General features: G+C 44.7%; 2 protein-coding genes across 9 annotated transcripts in view; one reads left to right on the plus strand and one right to left on the minus strand.

The window, feature by feature from the left end:
- Positions 1 to 11,967, minus strand: part of P4HA1 (prolyl 4-hydroxylase subunit alpha 1) — a 37,713-nt gene extending 25,746 nt beyond the window's left edge. For 6 of the 8 annotated variants that reach the window (XR_014227892.1, XM_082309371.1, XM_082309370.1 and 3 more), the window contains exons 1-3: positions 8,814 to 8,902; positions 1,797 to 1,913; positions 785 to 881 (exon numbers count right to left, since the gene is read on the minus strand). Coding sequence is in view for 7 of the 8 variants with exons in the window: in XM_082309371.1 (XP_082165497.1) it covers positions 785 to 881; positions 1,797 to 1,884 (185 nt within the window). In the remaining variant the exon portion in view is untranslated. Of the gene's footprint in view, positions 1 to 784; positions 882 to 1,796; positions 1,914 to 8,783; positions 8,903 to 11,858 lie in introns of those variants that run through there. The other 2 variants (XM_082309369.1, XM_082309368.1) reach the window with 2 other exon arrangements.
- Positions 11,968 to 16,512: 4,545 nt separating this feature from the next.
- Positions 16,513 to 22,080, plus strand: NUDT13 (nudix hydrolase 13; the record flags this gene model as incomplete). The annotated part of the gene is made up of 8 exons (XM_082308418.1): positions 16,513 to 16,595; positions 17,493 to 17,632; positions 18,531 to 18,638; positions 19,003 to 19,109; positions 20,018 to 20,143; positions 20,376 to 20,487; positions 21,141 to 21,295; positions 21,886 to 22,080. The coding sequence occupies 8 exons, from the start codon at positions 16,513 to 16,515 to the stop codon at positions 22,078 to 22,080; spliced, it is 1,026 nt and encodes a 341-aa protein (XP_082164544.1).
- Between the last annotated feature and the right edge of the window lie 459 nt (positions 22,081 to 22,539).

Raw genomic sequence — 22,539 nt, forward strand, 5'->3', positions numbered from 1 at the left:
ACCAACCCAGTCCGATAGAAGCATCTTTCTTCCAAGATGGCAGAATGTAATACACAAAGGGAAAATAAAATTCGTGCATCTATCTAAAACTGTTTAAACATCCTCATGACAGATTTATATACATTTTTGAAAGCCAGGAAACCATCCTGTTCAGTGATACAAATTTTTTATTCCTAGCTATGATAAAATCTGACATATTGGGCTCTGGTCCTCACACCTATTGAGCCAAGCAACATAGTAATGGCAATAATCAGGTCTCTTGTTATTTTTAAAAGCAGTAAAGAAGTTTTATTTTGCTTTATTTTACTTTTAAATCTAAATATAGCACATAGAGACTGCTCTTGTAGTGGGTTATTACTATTCATTGGTTAGCCGCTCATGCGTGATATGGCCACACCAACACTTTTTAGTGCTTTTACATCTAGTGTGATCTAGACATCATTGCAGTCCTTGTAATGCTCATTTGGAGACTTCCTGGGTTTTAGTTTCCACTAAGCAGATTATCAAAGAACTACATGCCCTTGGGAATTACATGCAAGCAGGAGTCCTAAAGCGAAGGTATCGTACAGAAAGCAAGTTGATTAGATTTCATCATTAGAAAGCTGCATAAAACAAACCAATGGCTCGGAGATAATAACTCAGGACAAAAACCCAGCAAAAACTGCTAGTTTAAGCTTTGCCTCAGAGGAAAAATTCCACAAATTTAATCAGCCTTGGGAAGCACTTTTTACATAAGGGTGGACTCAAATTATTAGCTATTAGCATTATGAAACAAACTGCTTACTTTTTGATCTGTTCCAGCTTGCTTTCCTCTGCCTTGATGTAATCTTTCAGTGACACCACCAGATCTTTTTCTGTATTAATTAAGTCTGTCATATGACCTAGAAAACAAATGAGCTTGGTTAGAGAAGGAGAAACAAAAAAACTGAGAACTGAGAATTAGAAGCATTCTTCCTCTCTTCTACTTTCTTCCCCTCTTGAACCCTTTCTTCCCCAAAGTCCTTCTGCATTTGCTGAAGGAGTATGAGTAAGGCTTCTTGCCCTTTTTTTTTTTTTTTTTTTTTTTAAGGAGAAAAATCTCATGTTGGACCAAGCTTGTTGCCATGGAAGTTAATGTAATATCACATATTTATTATTAGAACTAATTTAGGATTCATTTGGAAAAGGAAGTAGGTTGCAACAGAGTAATCTTTCATCCAAGCATATATAATGTAGAACAAATAAAGACAAAGCTACAGAAATATACAAAGACTTAATGTTTGATATACAATACTAATCCAGCGTTTCATTTTTAAGATTACTTGCATGACTTCAATGGGTCTCCTAACAGACTCTGTTATTAATTAATAATTGCTTAATTTCCTGCAAGGAAGCAGCTGAACTGGTTCATCGTGAAGTGATACAGTCCACATCTTCAGCTGTGTCACAGGCCATCAGAACCCAAAAGAGAGTACGCTGACATACCGGTATCATTATGTACCCTCAACAACTGTTTTGCTTGCTTCTACATATGTGCAACAGTCCACACCAAAATTTTGTTTAAAATCCAATACCTATAAGAACACATAATGAATACAAAGTCTAGCCTGGGTCATTAGACTAACTGGACTAACTTAACTCAAAGCATGTTTCTCCCAAAAGAAAAAAGTCAATAAGGTCATATGAACTAGTAAGTGCATTTAGTTCTGTACCAATTAAAGCCTTGCATGCCATTAACACATCATTGCAGAATCAGTTTTCAGAGCCATCAAGAAATTCTTTTGGCTATGCAGCATATACACCAAAGCACATCTCACCAATAGAAGTGAAGAAGTCCGTATGGGCGTAAGAAAAGGGCAACAGAAGTCCAAGGGCTACGGTATACCAAATCTTGTTGAACGCCATAGTTCAATAGCTGTCACCTCACAACGTACCTACGAAAGAAACAAAGTAGTTAAAATATCCCTATTCAGCAGAGCGTTAAATCTACCTTCAAAAGAGACAGCTTATTGTCTTGGGGCTGCCACTAGTTCTTGAGGTAGCAGAATCTTGATAAGCTTGAGCAGTTCTCACAGAGGACTGATGCCCTTCTGCAGACTTTCTTATACTTTTGCCCTGTGTGGCAATAGAAGAAAAAATAACTCGGAGACAGGGTCTTCACAAGCACTCTCCATCTTTTTGACATCTAAGACACTGCAGATAGAGCTGCTTCACAAAAAGTACCAAAAAACCCAAGACCAAACACTGAAAAAAAAACATAATACCAAGTTAAAATACATACTATCAAGTTCATCCACTCAACAAAAAACACCAAAACAAAAAACAAAAAAACAAACAAAAAAACCCACAAACACACAAAACATCACAAAGCAAGTCCAGCCACAAAGTGGCTCGGCCTATTTAGGGAAGAAAGCAATATGCTTTTGACTGAGTTGACAATACCGGTAGCAAACAACATAAAACCAGGTGTGCCATTCACACAAGGTAAACAAAATTAGGAAAGTGCAAAAGTCACACCCAAAGAAAAACCATCCCATCCAGAAGCAGAGGTATTAACAGGAAACATTCCCTTGACTCCAGAGTGCAGGATTTCTTCTCATATTGCACCTGAAGGGTCAGGAAGCAGTTCCCTCCTTTCCTTTGCAGCTCTAGCACTACAGAAAGAGCGGTACTCCGATTTAGATTTACTGACTATGGACTGCCTCTTGGACAGGGCAAGCACAGTTTCACTGGCACTACCAGGAACAACAGGAAACTCGTACGAGCCTAGAAAAGCAGCACAATCTCCAACTCTTGTAAATCATCCGAAATCTGCACGACCAAAATTGAAGGGCTGAAACATTCTGACACATTCACTGGCAGAGAGTAAGCTGTAAAGTAAAAATCTGGAGGGAAACCTGGAGTCCTGCTTTTTTCCCAGTCGAGTCGGGCGCCCCAGTCTCACCAATGCTCTAAACTAGCCCTGCCGTCCACAGCGGCATTCCTCACCTCCTCCTCGCTTGCTCATCCCCTCCACAGGCAGCCAGGCAACCAGCTAAATCAGACTATTTCAAACATAACTAATAAAAAAAAAAATGCCCCTCAAACGCTCATTTCACACTGGTTCAATTCTGATACAGTTCACTATATAGCCATGTAACATCCATGCCAGTACAAGAGGGCAATTTGGAGGCAGGAACTGGCAGCCAAAGACAGCAAAGGAAGGCAAAATTGTTGTTTCTGGTAGCAGCATAGGTTTAATCCTTTTCTGAAACTCCAGCCCTAAACACAATGAACAAATAAACAACCCTCTAGCCAGCCTGTAACACTTACCTAATTTTCAGCATAAACTAGGGATTGTGGCAACATCTGTACCTCCCTCTTCTGTGACTGACAGTCTCATTAAACAAGGGTTCCAATTAAGTAATTGCTGTAAATTAATGGGTCACACCTGGAAGCAAATTTTCTTGCCAGCAAATTTCACTCTTTACTTAAAAGAAGCTGTATCCACATGCTCAAGGACACTGATGTGTACCTGCACTCCTACTAAAAACCCTGCTCAATTCATATTTTGCTCTGCAGAAACCCAAGTGCCTCCTGCTCCTTCAGCACTCAAGCTAATACATCTGTGAATCAATTACAAAGCACAAACAGTTCTACTACACAATAAATATTTGCTAACGTTATCAATACACAGAATTCATTGAGCTGTTTGTTTACTGCACTCAGCAAAACACAAAGAAAGCTTCATAAAGTTTACTTTTTACTACTAATCAGGACAAAACCTTTCTAAAACACAAACCAACCACAAAAACACCAGAAATGTGATGAAAACAATGTCTCCTCTCCACCTACGGCTCTGGTGACAGTCTTCCACCTCGCACAACAGAATGATGCCTTAAAGCCTGCTTGAGTAGCATGCGTTGGAAACAGTTTTTCCTCTTCTCTACCTGCCTTTACAGCCTGCTCCAATACTGGGCTGACTCCGAACGCAGCTGCAACCCTATTCCCTCCTCACACCTTCACAGGCATACAGCAGAATGAGCGAGTGGCAATGGTCACAAATTGCAACAAGGGAAATTCTAGGCAGGTACAAGGAAAAAGTTCCTCACAGTGACAGCAGTTAGGCACTAGAAGAGGTTGCCCAGAGAAGCCGGTTTCCCATTCTTGGAAGAACTTCAAAACTAAATGGGACAAGCCCACGTGTAGCATAACCTAACCTCCAAGCTCACCCAGCTTTAAACAGGAGGTTAGGCTAGATGACGTCCAGAGGTCACTTCCAACTTCATTTTTCTTTCCTTTCGCAGTCTCCAGATTTTCTATCATTTGCAGGGACTCAGACTCCCGTAATAGCTTTCAGCCACCCAAGATTACTTCCCTCCCAGACAGAATTCAGAGAGTTGGAAACAGAGCCCAAGGCAGCAGCCAGCCAAGCTTTCACTGCCCTAACAGCAGTTGCTAAGTAGCACAGCTTTCAAAACTACGGCAGAAGGATCAGCTACAGGTTCCCAAATCAAAGAAAATAAAGCTCAGTTAAGATAGATGCTGGAAATCTCTTAGACGCACAAGCTGCCAAATAAGTAGGCTTAATTTCTTCCTGTCAGTGACATGAAGCAAAACAAGATGAAAATCCCTTCTACTTTATTCCTGTCAGTCTGACTCTCCTCCTCAGCCGTGTCCCTCAGACAAACACAAAGATGGCAGCTGAGCATCTCAGAGAGGAGGGAATCCACTACCCACATACAGAAGTGGGAGTCCAGCTGACAGCTTTAACAGAGGAGCTTTCCGACTTTCCATAAGAAGCATATTTAACTAAGCTTTCAAACAGTAAAACATGGCAGAGCAGGGGAAAAAAAAAAAAAAAAAAACACACAAAAAATAGCGAAGAACAAACAAACATGAAGATACAAGTAAAACAAAACAGCAATTAGACAAATGATACTGCCAAGCGCAGCACAGGATTCCCCAAACAGTAGGGATACAGAACAAATGCCATTTCAAATGATGAAACTTAGAGGCAGGTTTTTTGAGGACTTTTTAAAGAGTTCAGCTCTGCCCTACAAGTAGAAACAACCTGCAAGAGTCTGGAGAGCGGACATGCATGTAGCATCCACGCAAGCAGAAGGAAAGGTGAAGTTAAGACAAACTACGGAGAGCGATATAACCTCACAACAATCAAGGTCACGCCAACTGGTGACCAAAGACTGAAGCATTTAACTGAAGATGCTTATCATACAAGTCTCCTCACTACCAATTCCAAGCTCCCAGGTGCTTACCAGGATCCAGAAAACAAGACAGAAAATGGAAACTGAGGGTGTACTTCAACATGGAATTATTCTGGAATAGCTCTAACTTAATTCCAAAACAGCTTCTTTATTTAGGTAAGAAATAAGTGACCTATTCAAAATTAAGTCTGCTGTGAGGCCAGGAGTCAAACTGTATCACCAAGATCCTCAACTTTTAATTTAAATACTGGTCCACTCTCACAATCCTTACTGTATCCGACTATATGTAAAAAAAAAAAAAGAAAAAAATCAGTTAACCGAGCTGAGTTGGGGGGGCGGGGGGAGGATAGCAGAAATGATAGCTGGTCACTGCACTAAACCTCTTTTGTCTCAAGAATAACTCAAGTTCTAGTCTCACGACACAATGAGACTGGAAATACTACTCAAAAGGAAAGAACTTTCCCAGAGTAGGCATTAAGTACCAAGAACATTTAGCTGTCATCATTGCTTAACACTCTCACAGGACAGAAACATCAGAATCCAGTTCCCTAAGTTCTCTAGCACATTATATTTAAAGGCTGTTTTAAAATTAAGATCCAAGCAGTGAGAGAAGAAATATTTTCTAGAATTGCTGCTAACAAAAAACATGGCATGTTTTAGGCTTCTTTCAAATGACAAAGTTATATATATATATATAAAAAGATTATTTATATTACAAGTAATATAATAATCTAATAAGAGATGAGAATCAATTTGAGAGTCAAGTAGGTGACGTGTTTTAAGTGTCATTTATTGCCAACTTGAAGACAATATTCCTGAGTTTGACTATAGAACAGGCGTGTTCATACACAGATTTGTACCCAAGAAACTGAAGCAAGTTTTAGCTTGGTTTCTTCCAGACTAAGACTGAATGGACGCAGCCCCCTCCGAGCCCACTTGTTTTAACTTTCTAAGCCAAGACAAATAACACTGGCAATGGAGCAGAGCACTTATCTTACTAGACACAACAAGCAGAAGGCTATCCTTCTATTTATCCTTCTGCTCAAGGATTAGCAGAGTATCTATAGAGAGATATAGAATGTTTTCAGATATTAAAAGTGATTATAAAAAAAGCAGGACAATCCTAACCATCAACAGCTGAAAAACAGTAACAGCTAAGAGCTCTTTTAGGCTGAAGTTGTAGCCCCACAGGTGGTTCTGCAGTAGCAGGAAGCCTGCTCCGCTGGAGGGGAGCAGCCAGTCATTCTGAAGTTATCGCAAGAACACTGCCTAGAAACACACAGCACAAGTGACAGCAAAGATGCTGTTTCAGCACAGATTTTATTTACAGTCTTTCCTCAGTTCAAGAGACACAATTTATCAAGTAAGATTTTTTTTTAGCAAGTATATTCGTTTGGACCACTGTCTTTCAAAAAAAAAAAAGTTTCCTTATCTAATCAACCCCACCATGGAGGCAGAGTTTTCCTCCCATAAACCTCTATTTATCCTCACTCCTTCCACAGTGTTACTCATTATCTATCCTTTATGTTTTTCAAACTGCACTGGCTATTTTCTAATCTACGTGCACGCCTCAAAATCACAGCTTTAAATGCTAGATTTTACAACCATTCATTATGCAACATTTACAGCTCTACAGGTCAGAGAGCCTCACTCTCTTCTGGCTCAATGCATACCTCTTAACGCATACATTAACCCTGTTGTTTCAGCTGACGTTTCTGCAGCAGCTCCTGTCTCCACACTACCACCTCGGCTGTGCCCAGAGATGACCCGTCATGTGTAGTACTACACAGTGAATTAGCAAAGGGAACTAATAATCCACATCAGCTATTTTCTGCTGGGAGGTGAGGCACTGATTTCCTCCCCCATACGCTCATTTCTGATTTTGTTTAATCAGATGTATCAGCCCATGTGAAGAGCGCAGATCAGGAACTGCTTAGGACAGCACTGCCACTGGACAGCAGTTCATGAAATGGTGCTGCTGCTTCAGTTTCTAAATGAATTAACAGCTAGAAGAGATATGCCTACCTATGCCAAAATTAGTTTAAATAGCAGAATTAACACTCTTAGCATGGCAAGATTTAGGCATATTCCTGTTACTTTGCGTCCCAGGAGGGAAGAAAAAAAAAAAAAAAAAGAAAGAAAAAAATCAGTACTGATTCTGTCAGCATGTAATTACAAAGCAGTGCAGAGCACTCTAGGTCAAACCAAATGCTTTGTAGTATGGTTCAAGACATTCAAATGTATCCAACAATGATCCACAAGCAGTAATGGGTGCAGAACAGTAAGATAGAGGACATCTCTTACCCTAAAAGCAGGCCTCCACTTCCCAAACAAACTGGCAAGTCATTACCTTTACTTTCCACCCCTGCCAGAGTACTGTTTGCATGCTTAGCTGAATAGCCTTTGGCATTGTAAGAAGCTACATTTAACATTTATCTACTTGTTGTAACTGATAGCTTTTTTCATTTACTAAAACCTTAAGCACTGAATCTTTGCATATCAAAAGTAGGAGATCACTTAAGCGCTTGAGCACCTCTGTAACTCCTCTTACTGAATTCAGCAGAATGTGTGAAACTGAGTGCCGGGCAATCCTTTCGATACCTTCTCTCTGTGACCCTGAAGTATCTTTACCTGAAAATAGGGATATGCTTAGAGGAAACTGTAAGATTTACTCTAAGCACATCTGAAGTTTTTATTTTCTCTTCATTCAACAGAACTGTCAAGACTCCATGTTGGAGTTTTCCCTTCTAGTCAGGTTAGGTCCTATCACAATACCTGCTCAAAGGTATAGCTTAGGGCAAAGTTAGATGCAAGATAGCTTTTACACGACGCAATTGGCTGACTCCAACCGAAAGTAGTAGAAAGAGAGGGAAACCAAGACAAGCCTTATTCCTCACGATGTAACCACTACACACGGCGGCCGTGGTTACACACACAGCGTGTGACAACTGCTGCAGCCCCTTCAGCCCTTATGCAAGGTAACTTTTCATCCACCCAAGCATGAAATCGTTTCGGTGCCCGAGAGCTCTTAAACTCCAAGGGCAGCACAAACACGCCAGCCATCAGCTCCCTTTTACTCAGCCCCAACAACAGCAGCCCCCGGCTGCAGAGATGCCGGCCGGCCGGCTCCCGGCGGCTGCCACGAAGCTGAGGGCGGGAGCCCACCTGCGCCGCGCACCCCCAGGAGGGAGCCGGGCGGGAGGGCGCCGAGGCGCGGGGGGCTCCGAGCTGCTGGCGGCCACGTTTAAACGCCGGGCGCACAAAAGGGGCCGCACGGCTGCAGCTCCCGTAAGGAGGAGGAGGAGGAGGAGGCGACAGCGTTTGGTCTACCAGCCCGAGGAAGGCAGGCGGGCGGGCCCCCGCGGCCCTGCCTGCCGGCGCGGCGGCGCCCTCCCGCCCCCCTCCGGAGGCTGCCGGCTCCCGTTACGTAACGGCCGGGGAGGGCCGGGGCACCGGCCCCTCGCCGGGAGGGACAGCGGCGGCGGCGGCGCGCTGCCACGTATCGCCCCCACCCCCGCCCACGCAGCGGCCGCCGCGGCGCCCGGACCCCGACGCTCCCCTCACACCCCGACCCACCCACACGCCGCCGCCGCCGCTCACCGGTGAGAAGCGCGGGCGGCCGGGCCTCACCTGAGGGAAGGGGGCGGCGGCTGACAGGGCGCGGCGGGGACGGCGGCGGGAACGGACCGCCGCGAGCTGCCCCGTGGCGCAACCGACCGCGCGCGGCCGGCCCCCGCCGAGGCTTTTATAGGCGCCCAGGCCACGCCCCCCCGTCCCGCGCGAGGCGGGGGGGCGGGGCGGGCGGGCGGCGCGCTACGTGAGCTCGGTCACAGCGGCGGCCGCCCCACTGCGCAGGCGCCGCCGCCGCTCCACGTGGGCGCCGCCGGCGCGCGGCCCTCGGGGCGCCCCCGCCGCCCGGGCGGGGGGCGCAGCCGCCGGGCACCGCCAGCAAGGAGGCAGCCGGAGCGTCCGCGTTCCGCCTGTTTAATCACGGGGCGGGGGAAAGAAGCGAGATGAAAATCGGAACCTCCACCAGGACAATAAAAACTGGCAGAAGTATTAAGCCAAAAGTGGCATTTTTGGATTAAAAGTTCCCAGAAAAGGCCCAAAATGCCGGGAGCCGCGGGGGTCGCTGCCGGCAGCTCCCCCGAGGAGACGGGTTTTTGCTGGAGGGCAGAGCCCAGGCCAGGGCCCCGTGCTCCTGCCGAGGTCTCGCCAATGGCTTCTGCAGCTCCCGGCCGACACTTCTGAATAGACATGCCAGTCGGCATTTGCTTTTTGACCGCAACAGCATGTTGTCGGTGATTCATGCTGGATGCACAATTTAGTATCATCTGCCTAGATTCTCATTTCTGGAGCAGGCTGGCTAGCCAGCTCTCCTCACTCTTACTGAGTCTCATTTATCTCCGACTGGTGCTTTAATTTCTATTGATGCTTTTGATTCTAAACCAGCCTTGCACCTCCGGCTCTCCGGCTGGTGTCATCTGCTACGTTTCTGTTCTATCACCCAAGTCCTTGCTGGTAGCCAATACTTTTGCCAGTCTTCTGCAAAGCCCAGGTAAAGATGTTTCCAGATTGACAGTACCTTTAAGCAGCCTCTCCTTCCAGGGCTTTCATCTAAACTTTGCTGTCCCAAAGGCATCTTGCAAAGCGGTATCAAAAGCCGTATCACAAAGCGTATCACCTCTCACCCCTCTCTGGCGCACAAGAGCTCTTGGCTAGCACAGAAAGACGTGAAGCTGCTTGGATGTGTCTTGCCATGACGGATCTATGCTGACTGTTCTTTGTTTTTTAGGAGTTCATAAATAAGCTAGTTATTTGTTCATTGTAGTTCCAGCAATTAAGTTAGAATCAGAGACATTCATAAGCAATTTTTCCTTTCTTTTTAGACGTGGGCTTCAAATAAAGAATCATCTCCTTACTAGCCTAGCCAGCCTGTGATCTTCCTTCTTTTAAGACAGACATTTTTGGTCACCCGTAGCTGGGAAGCTTTCACAACAACAATTACAGAGTGCTGGCAAAGACACAATGGGTCAAAATCCCCTTCTAACGCACATTCTTTAGCAGGGTTAATTTCAACTGGCTTAAAACCACCTCATTCCTAAGAGGTAACTGGAGGTTGCAGCAAAATCTATAACTAAGATTTCTTCCCTATACCTAAACTGTTACCTCAGCTTCAACTCCCTCAGCAACGTCTTTTGAAGAGCAAGCATCACAACATCAGGTCTTGTGCCCCATTTTGGGGAAGCCTAAGAGATATGCCATATCTCATCTCAGAAACAAACAACAACATTAAGTGAATTTAGTCATTTCTTGTCCAACTACATCGCCAGTACTGCGAGTGCTGCTGCGCCAGAGCAGGAAGAAGGCCAGTTTTTAGTGGAACTATCCGTCAAAAAATAAGCCTTCCTTTCCTCTCGTTTTGGTCGTCTTCCAACAGAAATACAACTCCTACAACTAGCAGGAAACACTGGAATGATATCCAAGCTTCTAGCTGAGGCATCTAGTTAAAGCCCTATTATCCAAAGAGTCCATAATATCTAGCCAGAGATTTAACAGCAGCTTCTATAGATTTGGCAAAACCTCATGCACTGTAGAGGCATTCAGATTCTTTCTAGCGAGATTCACTGCTTTCTCATCATCTTCTGCACTATTCTGATATTTTTAGAAAGTAAGGCAGACAGTGGAGAACAACAACAAGTTTCAGCATGGGGCTGAAGGCAAAGAAATTTCTGCTAAAAGGAGCCCAGGATTTTGACATCTACCAAGCAGTCAAATCAAGAGCTGTTTCCAATAGTCATGGCATCATCTTGCTCCATGAACCCCTTATCGGTGCTTTCTGTTGGTTAGGTAGAGAGTACTTATTTTCTCCTGTCTTCCTCAACTCTGGCACAGTCACTGACGTTCCAGTTGCATTAAAAGATTGTTTGTAAACTGCTCTATGCTGGACTTGTGCATTATCACCTGCTGTCAAACGCTGATGGGGTTGGGCAGCTTCAAGCAGGCCTTAGCAAAGCAATTTGTTATGTCAGCACCTTGTTAAGAAGCACTTCCTATCTCTAAGAACAAGTGCAACAGGAACGCTTCTTGAGAGAGAAATGCAGCAGAACAAGTGGCTTTCAGACTTTCTTTAGGATCTGCAGAGCCCGGTGTGTTTTCTAGCAGAAGCACTGACTCCTTTGTAGCAAGCACAAGCCTAACAACATGCTTCCTTTTCTGAGCAATCCTGTAGAAGCACTCCATAGGTTCTAAGCTGAAGGACACTAAAAGGTCCCCCTAAAAGAAAAACAAAGCACAAAAGGCCTCATAAGAACACAACTGTAGTGGCTCACACCAAAGCTTGCTTTTAGCCCATGCTGCCTAGAATACTGTCATAGCCTCCAAACGCTTTTAACTTAGGGATGTTCTCAGCCTGACGTGGTCCACCTATTTAGCAACCCTCAGCAGAGTTCTCTGTTAAGTATTTCTCTCTTAAGCTAGAACTGTTTTGCATCCACAACATCCTTTACCTAGCAGTTGCACCATCCCTTAGCCAGGGCATGGAAAACCAGCTCCACTCGTTCACTGGGAACGTGGCTCCAGCTAGTTATATTTGATTAACCAGGTTCCTGCATGGGAAGAGGCACAAAACAGTTGGTACCTATCCCTTACGCAGGCTGAAGCATCAGAGCCTACCTAGGTCCTTGCAGTGGCCGTATTCCAAGTCTTTGATCATGCTTGTTGTCCTCTTTGAACCTTTTCCAGTTCTTCAGTGTCCTTTTAGAGACAAGGGGCCGTGACCTGCATGCAGTGTTTAAGACACGGGTGAGTCATCTTTATATCATACTGAGCCAGCTCACAGTACTGCTTCACTTTTTAAAGTGTCTTAACAACTTAGGTTTACCCCTTTGTAAAGAGAAGCAGCCTCATCTAGTTTCACACACGTTCATCAAACGGTGCTTGTGTGTCAATGCTGGTCTGCTCCCAAAAAAGTCATTACCTGCAGTCAAGAGACTGGATCCTGTATCATCAGTTATTTTGTGCAGCGCAGCAAATCAGTACCAGAGTTTGAGGATCTTCCCTTACCACCAGCAGCAGAGAGAGGAAAAGACAAAACACACACACACTACCCCAATAAGCTGCAATGAGCAAATCCTACTAAAATGCCTTTCAGATGTTAAGGTGTCTCCTCTACACCTGTGCAAGTTTTAGGAGCACAGAATGTCATCAGCAGTATCCAATTAGACAGCTTCTGTCTTTCAAGGTCCCCACCCTGAGTATGAGAAACTGTAGGAGTCCCTCATATACATAACATACACTACAAGTCTAACTTTAGAGCAAGGCCAGATTTGGTTAGTTTGCATCTAAAATTTAATGATAGAGGGAAAGACTACTCATTAACTTTCTCTTTAAAGAAGTGGTTTGTCTTTCCTTGGTGTCTTCCTAAAAAAGGAATTTTTTTTCTTTTTTTTTTTTTAACCAAGAAGTTTCTTGTGGCTTGACCGTAAGTTTCCAACAGGATTTTGCTAGTTTTATGTACTTAAAGCAATTAACAGTTGTTTTGCAAGGGCCAGCTGTTAGCAATTCTAATACTTGTTTCTGGTTATTGGGGGCAGCTGGGAAGACACAGAACAGCAAGAAAAAGCAAGATGACTAGTATAACCGCTATTAGCCTAGAATTACATTTTCCAGCCACCTCTTTGACTTGAAAAATCTTTTACCAACTGCTAATACCAATATGAGTATTTTACAAACCCAGATTTAAAAAAAAAAAAAAAATCTTAGCAACACAGGACCAAAGATTTGCCTATTTTGCAATCTTGTCCATGTAAGAGATCACAACTATTTGTTCCCACTGCTTATGCCCTCCTTGCCTGCTCCTTTTGTTTGCTCTTCTTGCATCAGGAGAGTCTCAGGGATTCACTTCCTCTGGTGCCCTGCCAAAGCTCAAATTAGTAAGCTACAGGAAGCTGTCAGAGATGCATTTGTATGGCCAGGCCTTCACTTCACTCACAGGATTGCGTCTCGCATGGAGTACAGTATCTGCAGGGGACAAAGAACAGTTTATAGATGCAATTCACACAGCTCAACAGCCCAGCTCAAAAATACTTACAAAGATGCAACCCAGTGCCAAAGTAACAACTGATATTTGTTCTCCTTAAATAATTACGTGAATAAATGGTGAGAAAGCCTCTGTCGTTTTCAAAATAATCTCCCCTGCTTATGTGCTGCAGAAATATTTAAGTGGACAATGTGCAATCATGAGCAGGCGTATAGACCCTTGGAGAAGGCACGAGGAATCTCTCATAGACTGCATGGCTTCCTACCAGTCAGATCAGTCACAGAAGTGACTCTAATCTTATTTTCTCTGCCTGTCTTTGCACAGCACAGAGGCCAGGTGTACGTGATGGGGGTGAATCCATGATTTTTTTCAGCTGCATATAGCAACGAGAGGCTACAGCACTGCACTGCCTTCAAAGGAGTCTTTACGCTGCAGCATAGTGCTCTGGCTTTTAATCTTTCACGTGGATAGGGGTGCACTTGCCAAATGACCTATTGCTTTGGGCTGAACAAGGTGGAGAGGCTGTCCCAAGATTTGAGGTCCAAAGTATCCCCCCCAGCTGCTTCCTTCTAAAGCCAGCTCTTCTTGCAAGATCCATTTCTGGGGGCAGTTAGGGTCAATAAATCTGTTAGTTTGTTTTAACAGCAGGGTGGATACTTCCCTTAGAGGTTATATTTCAATCCTTTATCTTATTAAGGGAAGATGTGTTTTGTCCATTAATCCAATTAGGCTAGTGGATTAATAAGATTGGGCTTGCTCTGTTTCAGGAAGCACACAAATAGCAGTCAAGCATAATTAAACCTAAACTTGTAAGTAACGCTGGTAACAAGAGTGCTATTTCCCTGCATATTCTATTTATTATTTTTACAAGCTATGCTCTCAAATTACCTGACGTGAATTCTCGATTAGAATGTCTCAATTCATAACGAAAAAGCAAAAAGCTACCCTGAAAATATTTACTTTCATATGTTTATAAAATTCTCTTTGTGCTAAATATAGGCAGGTAGGTTCCAGCCCAGAATAATGTTTTCAGTACTTGAGAGGAATCTGTTTGTTCAGTTATAAAGGCATGAAAACTATTTGTCATTATTCTGACATCTGTCTTGGCAAAGCACGCTTTCTAATCAGAGCTATTCACTTGCAAATTTAACTCCGGGTTTGGGTGCTTGAACACTGAAGAGGTCCGTGCTTTAGATATATACAGCTCTTGGCATATTTTCCTGTTTGAGGACATATGGTCCTTAACTTTAAACAATGCTCTTGTGTTACCGATACAAAAAAACAGAAGCTTGGGGGGGGGGGGGGGGAAGACAAAAAGAAACTACCAGGAACAAACTCCTCTGCTAACAACAGCTCAAATTACCGCAGCAGCGTTGTTCTCATAATAACTTCTGCTTGGCAAAATACAGCATGTGGGTTTCTGATAGAATGAAGCAGGTGTGGGGAAAAAAAAGAGTTTACTCTCAGGCAGCCTCACTGACTCCAGGAGTTAATCAAAATCCAGAGCAGAGAGTCAGCCATCTAGCCTTGCCAAGGGCTTGCAAGCAGCCTGTGCAGAACTACATTTCCCAGCCCTCCCAGTGGGGCAGGAGCGACTCGGGCCCCGTAAGGCAGCTGCTCCGCTCTGTGCTGTCGGAGCAGTGCTTCGGAGGTCAAGGTGGGACTCTGGTAGCTGATCCCTGCTGCTGGAGACAGCAATCCTTCTGCACAGAGCACAGTAAGTGGGGAGAACGTGTGGGGGGTGCGGGCCTAGATCCACCTCCTGCCGGCTGTACAGCCTAGGTGAGATTTACAGGCAAGACAGGGGAGTTTGGGCCGGCCTCCCGAGATCAAGCTTTTACTGTCTCAGAGTTTTCAGTGATCCTAACCAAAATCTGGCATTGCGGTTCCTAGGAAGGAAGGGGTTAAACGCCTGCATACATTTCATGGTTCCAGGTACAAGCTATTCCTCTGGTCCCCAGCCGGTCCCATCCTGCTGCTCGTTCCAGAGCAAAGTGCAGAGCTGTTTGTAAACTCCTCGATTCAGTGCTGGCTGCCGTGCCGGAGATTTTCACACACCGGGCTATGCAAGACGTGGGGGTGGAGAAGCGACGGACACGTAATCATCGCACGACAAAATCGTTTCAGACACGGTCTCTGCAACAGTCGCCATCCTCCCATGTGTCTGCCCGAGCCCGTCGGCAGCGTGCCGACTTCCCGCTGCTGTGGCTGAAGCGCCAAGCAGGGACGCCGATGCTCTCCCCAGTGGCTTCCACGACATGCTTGGCTCCCCCGTCTCCCCAGGGGTCATCCCGGTGAAGGCCACCCTCAGCTGAGACAGCGGGAAAGAGGCAGAGATGTCAGAAGCCGCAAGGCAAAGCCTCCACGCTGCTGGCTACAGAAACTGCCTCCACGTACAGATAGGAGCCTCTGCTCAGGCACCACTCAGGCTCAGGAGCCATCGCTGACCTTTACCGAAAGGAAGGACTCACAGACTCTTCTTTGGCACTGCTTATGTGTTTGTAAATCAAAGCAAACATAACTTCCTCCTTAAAGGGCTTCCAGTTCTATGGTTGAAAAGTGAAATATTCAAAATAATCGTTAAGGACCATGAATCATAGTTCATTTTTATTTCCAATGAGCGCTAGAGATGGTAGCGTTTCTGGCTATTTTCTGACATCCTGAAGCTGAGTTCGGACTGCAGTCTGTGACTGCCTGGGCTGAAAATGTGGTAGGATCCTTTGGCACAAAAAAACATTCATAGCTGGAGATGATCCAATTCAGCTGCAACTGCTGTCTCTTGTCTAACTCGGGGAATTCTCTTCCGCAGCTGATATTTTGTCTTTCATTCTCTTCTGGCATCAGCGCCTTTCCCACAGATCTACTGTGTGCTGCAATAGGATGTCCAGTTGGATCGAGGCCACTACAACTGTGTAGGAAACAAACAAGAGAGCAGCCACCTTCCCTGCTCTTTTCCCCAGGGATACAGGAGTTTAGGACAGGAGCATTGAACCTAGTCTTACAGCGATTTCTGTAAGACTTTCTGTGCACACTCACAGATGCAAACTGAGGTATCTTTAAATAGTCTTAAGAATTGCCTGAAACTGGGTTTGATGTGTGACGAGAGACTAAGACCAAAGTGATAATTTTAGAAAGCAGATGCCAGCATTCTGCAGACCCTGTGAGAGGGGGATTTCTGGTAGCAGTGGGTTATTGCACCTTTTAAATCAAACTTAACTTTGTAGGGCTGCTGCATTATATTCTATGCTTCTCTTTTTAGGCAGAGACAGCTACCCGTAGGTGTTGGTTATGGCTGCAATTTATCAAGCGGTGTATAGAAGAGCTTCCTCTCTCTTCTGCAGGTTACACTCTACCTATGTTAGAAAAATGAGGTAAGTTCTTATCTGATTCTTCTGTACAGTGAGAAGACCAGAATTTGGCACTCTTCTGTCTACTGTCACAAGCAGCCCTACCTAAATCTAACCCGGGGGTTAATCTTTTTAACAGTTCAGCAATAGTATAGTAATGCTATGTGAGCTCTGTAAATGATAACAGTCAAAATCCCTCCACTCCCTTTGTCACTGATAAGAACTGCTTCTCTCAGGCTGAAGCTCTGTTAATGAATGCCGATGCCTGCTGTCCTAGCTAAAGATCTCTTAAAATACGAGGCAGACTTGAAGTAATGCTGCTCACCTCGTTTTAAATACTATTTCAAAAAGTCTGAAAGAAGCACATCCTGACACCCTTTTTCCAATGATTGCTTTTCCTAACTCAGGCCCCAGCCAGCTGGGCTTCAGCCTGGTCTTCACCCCTCACGTCAGCGTGACAGGTAGAACGCACCCTGCAGTGATGCACGTAGCCTGATGGGAAGCGTATTCAACATCCGAAGTGCTCAGTAGCCTTGCCAAACAGGACTTGGAGCCATCCAGATTGGGGGGATAAAAGGGAAGATCAAGGTTTCCTGCACACAAATGATCACGTCTATAAAGAAGACCTCTTGCATTAAGAGACTGGGTTACTGATCTTCTCTGATGTCCAGAACTTGAGGCTACTTGTGTGGTAGTAAGAATTGCAATATTTTCTGCCACACAGCACCTTCGCTAGAGGCTACAGCCCACCAAAGAGTAGACTCAGCTGTTGAAAACTCTAGAAGCATGTGGAATACGTAAAATCTGTACTGTCCATTCAGCCCCCCTTCTCTGTGCAAAAGAAATGTGTCCAAATAAGCATAATGCAGGTAATCTCAACATGATCTTGAATTCGTCTTCCCAATTCATTTCTCACTGCAGATACTTAAACGAGCTAAAGGAAGATGATAGTCTTTGTAGACAAGCCCAGACCTCAGGAACTTTCTACCTCTTTCACAATCTCTCCCCCTTCCTGCAGAAGGTTGGAAAGAAATATTTGGTACCACAGCTCAGTGCAGCAGGTAAGCAGGTGTCCAGAAACACCTCCTGGATCACACAGCTGAAATGATACAGAGTCATTTGCAATAAGCAACCCCTTACATGGGGGTTGAAAATCTATCAAGCTGTGCAGGAACGTCCTGCTATATGCAGCACGCTATTTGTTAACAACCAAAGACTATTTAGAGTTAAAACTGTGGCATGCGGACACAAGCTCATGCTCTTCACACCCATACGGTATCAACATATACCTGATCTCTTTTGAGATGATCAGTTTTAAACATTTGGGACCATGCCTTTTGAAGAAAAAGGGCTGGCAGGAAAATAAGCAAGGTCTAACTGACAAAGGTTATTTGGTGTAATGCAGGAAAAGTTTTCTTTGAGAGAACGAGATTGGCTGGTATAGGACAGAAGCAGAATGGACAGCTGCTCCCCAAGCATTACAACATTTGCACCTTTAGCTTGACATGGTCAAAACTTCCAACAGCTAGGAGGAAAGCCAGACTTTTGGCCTCCATCTGGGTGGGACCACTTGTCTGGTCCCCTCTCTCACATGAGCACCCTGCCTTGAGCCAAGATCATAGAATCACAGCATCATAGAATTGTTCAGGTTGGAAAAGACCCTTAAGATCATCAAGTCCAACAGTTAACCTATCACTGCCAAGTCCACCACTAAACCATGTCCCTAAGCACCACATCTACACATCTTTTAAATACCTCTAGGGATGGGGACTCAACCACTTCCCTGGGCAGCCTGTTCCAATGCTTGAAAACCCTTTCAGTGAAGAAATTTTTCCTAATATCCAATCTAAAGATTGGATATTAAAGATTGCATGTCCCTTGAAGATCCAGAGAGAGCATCATGGTTGTATGAATTTGCTTTCATCACAGTTTTTTCTTCCCATTTCCCCTGTTGTTTAGAGATGAAAAGGATCCTGGAGAAATTCAAAGAGACTGAACAGTGGATAGAGAAGTCAGTGCTGATCGGTTGTTCAGACGAGCACGTACCACATTTTGCCCTGGATTTAGGTTGGGATGACTCTTCTTTCATCTGTGTCAGCATCGCGTTTGATGCACTGAGATGAAGATGCTGCCTAGGCAGCATCCCTAGTCCTTGCTGGGCGAACATTTACTGCCAAAGAGGACTCAGTTGAGTCTCTGTAGGAGCTGTTATGAGCATGGCAGGTCAGAGCCACAGAACTGCACTGCTGTGTTAGTAAAGGTGGGCTGTTGGCAGGTCACTTAACATTTGGGAATATTAGCACTGGTGTGATATCACTTCCATGGGAACTTCCAGAAATTGTATACCGGAACAATGAAGGGCGTAAAGTTGGGATAATAACCACAATTTGTGAGATCAAAGATTTTTTGTTATTGTTGTTTTTTTAAACAGGAGCCTTGGAGAAATCAGCCATTGAGTCTGAACTCCAGGGATCATTTACTGACTTACGAAAGGCTCTCTTTGTAGTGGACGGGAAAGATTCTCCTTTGCTGGCTTTGGTATTGTACAGGATTTTTTACTTTAAGAAGTTGCAGTTTATAGCATCAACCCTTCTCCTTGTCTCCCATATTGTTTTATGATGTAATACATATTGTGGAAGTACCTACTGTACCCTTTCAGTGACCTAGGTACAAACACTATAAATTACAGCAGTTTTCCCGTTTGTGATCCCAAAAGCAAGCTGCAACAGAAAGAGAAACAGACAAGTGGTTTAAAAATGACGACAGTAATTAGCCATTTAGCACCAACCTGCTGTATGTCCAGTGTGAAACATACTGATCTTATCAGTAGACATAGCAATCCCAGTTTGTCCTCAACAACTATCAGGCACTATTTTTCTGTAATCTTCTAGGCAAACTGAATTTCATGAATGAACTTATAGATCTTCTCTCAGAGCTGCTCTTTTAAAACTACTCACTTATAAGCTGTTACTCTGCAGATGCTGTATCTTTGGAGGTCCTAAGAAAAGACCTGTGTGTGAAAATCAGCTGTCCTGACCCATAAGTAGAAATAGCTCATGTTTCTTTTCCTGCTCTATAATGTTTGTGGTGCTTGGGCTATTTTTCAAGCAGGTATTCAGGGTTGGAGACTCCTTAGAATAGTTCATTTCCCATTACTACTTCCAGTATATCCCAATAAAGAACAACTCCTCCCCACCTCCCCCGAACATGCTCAAATTTGGATCCTAAAGCAAGAAGCATGAAACATCGATTGCAGAGTCTGCCATTTTTCAAAGCAGTCCCCATACGTAATTTACCTTTCTGTGGCTTCCAGACGTAATCAGAGTTTATCCACATGACTGCATGCTGGGGAGAAGACAGCAAAGTATCATTCAGGGAGACTGCTCTGAACCATCTCTTTGCCCCATGTATAAATAAGATTTGTGTTTCTCTCTTGGTGTTTGCAGGCCCAGTCCCTTCTCCGGTGGCACGATTCCCACCAGTACTGTAGCAAAACTGGGCAGCCCACTCAGAAAAACGTAGCTGGCAGCAAGCGTGTCTGCCACGGCAGCGGAATAACTTACTATCCGCAGGTGAGCACCTGAACAGCCAAGGTAAGCAACACAGGGTCTCTGTGGTGACAAGCCAGTGCTGCTGGGACACATGGAGGGGAACCTGTAAAAGGCAGCAGGAGTGCTTTGCATGTAGCTGGGTACTTTGTCTTTAGCGTTCATCCAGTGACCCCCAACCAGCTAGGAAAAGCAACAATTTACACTTACTCGTTTGGTCTGAACTCCTTGCTTTGCTTTTTGATGCATTTGCTAGATGTCTCCAGTGGTTATCACCCTGGTGTCTGATGGGAGCCGGTGCCTCCTCGCACGACAGCCCTCATTTCCCCAGGGGATGTACACCGCTCTGTCAGGCTTCTGTGACGTGGGTAAGGTGGTCTCTGATCCAGCACGGTGTCCTCGGACATGCAGGGCATGGGGGCAGAAGGATGGGACATGAAGCAAACCAATGCCTGTTCACAGAGGAGGACAGAAAGATAGATTATATCAGGGAAAAACATACTGGATCTAAATAGATTAGTGTTGCCATTCAGACAGAATTCAAAATAGCTGTATGCAGCTGAAGAGAATGGGAATTATGGGTGTATATCACTTGCTCTAGTCCCTGACGGTAAATACAAGTATAAGACTCCCCAGGTTAGAACACTGGATACTTTTTTACTCCATTTTGTGTCTAGTGCAGTCTAGCTCAGCAGAAAAACTACAGACCTCTTGTTACAGGAGGGAAAATGGCTTAAAAAGGGAAATGATGAAGAGAGACAGTATTGTTCTGTCCACCAGCTGTATATAGACAAAGCCAAAAATGTCTCTGATGCCTCTGTTTAAGGGAGGTAACCATTGTTGATTAATTTAATTGAGCATCCTGCTGACAAGTGTTTCCAGGCCAGCACAGTCGGAGCTCCTGCGTGTGCGTGAGCAGTCAGGGCTAGAACACCTCAGAAATGACTGTGCCTATGTTTTCTTTGCCACGGTTTGCTGCCCTGAGGCCAGGCCGTCCTTACCTAACCTTGGTTGCTTCTAGGTGAAAACGTGGAGGAGACAGTCCGACGAGAGGTGGCAGAAGAGGTGGGCCTGGAGGTGGAATCACTCTGGTACTCAGCTTCTCAGCATTGGCCCTTTCCCAGCAGCTGCTTAATGATAGCTTGTCACGCCTTGGTGAGAGCACAGCAGGCTGAGGTGAGCAGACTCAGGTTCCCCCGAGGCATTTTGCTGCCCACCTTACACAGCAAAATCTCTTTCAGTCCACAGACTTTAGTTTGTACAGCATCAGATCCTCTCTAAATGCAGTTTTCCATTGGCTTTCTCTACAAGTGAAAAACAAACTTCAAAATAATCGTTTCTTCTGTTGCAACATGCCAGATTTTGCACAGATCACTGTATAAATATAAGCCCAGAGCCCAGCACCCCTATATTTTTTTCCTCTGAACTTTGCAGAGCAGGTGCTCTCTAGTATTTATATCTATTTGCCATAGAACATGCAGATTCTGCCATGTTAATTACTGTGCTCAGCCCCTGGTACTTTGCAGGCCAGTGCCACGATGGAATAGGGCTACCTGATTTGTGGCTTCCCTAAGGAAACCAAGAGAACAAAGCACTGGTGGATAGTAATGTCCTTTCCTGTACTGGCATCAGCACTTAATTCAGGCATGAATAAAGCACTCTGGGCATTCTAGCATAGTATCTTTGTGGGTGCAAGAACAAGCCAGGCACTGCTGCCCACATTTAAATCTGATTTAAGGAATTGGTACTCTCTCAATTCTTTCCAGATCAGTATGAACAGCCTGGAACTAGAGGAGGCCCATTGGTTTGGTCTGGAGGAAATCGTGGAGGGTCTCAAGAGAGACCCCAGATCTTCAAAGCAAGACGATGGTAGTTTTTTACCCTGGTTCCCTCCCAAACAGGCCATTGCTCACCAGCTGATTTGTGAGTGGGTTAAGCAGCAAACTTCCCAGCCGGCTTAGCCACGACTTCATCAAGTCTGTGATTCTACCAGAACTAGAAAACCTCGATACAAAAGCTTCCAAAGTTACTGAAGGCAAAGTCTGTGAGGATAGCACCAGACTGATGGCAGTCTTGCACTCAGATACATTGACCTACAAAGGCATTTCTAAACTGATCATCCTCAGACAATTCCACGTACAGTGGATCACCTATGAGATCCCATGACTTGCACTAAATGTACAATAAAATTCTTAGTCCCAAAGCATCAAACTTACTATGACCAGCTGCTGCTGTTGCGCAGCAAGCAACAGAACAGTGAGCCTCTGGCACCTGTGTCCCATTTTCCTCCATTTTATCCATCTTGGATGGATATCAAATGCACAGTTTTTCCAGAGAAAAATAAAGGGACAGTGGGGCCTTTCAGTGTGCACATTTATATGGATCTGGAAGAACTATCAAAAAAACAGAAAAAAAGCCAC

This window comes from Platalea leucorodia (assembly GCF_965183815.1).
Source record: "Platalea leucorodia genome assembly, chromosome: 4".
NCBI classification, from domain to species: Eukaryota; Metazoa; Chordata; class Aves; order Pelecaniformes; family Threskiornithidae; genus Platalea; species Platalea leucorodia.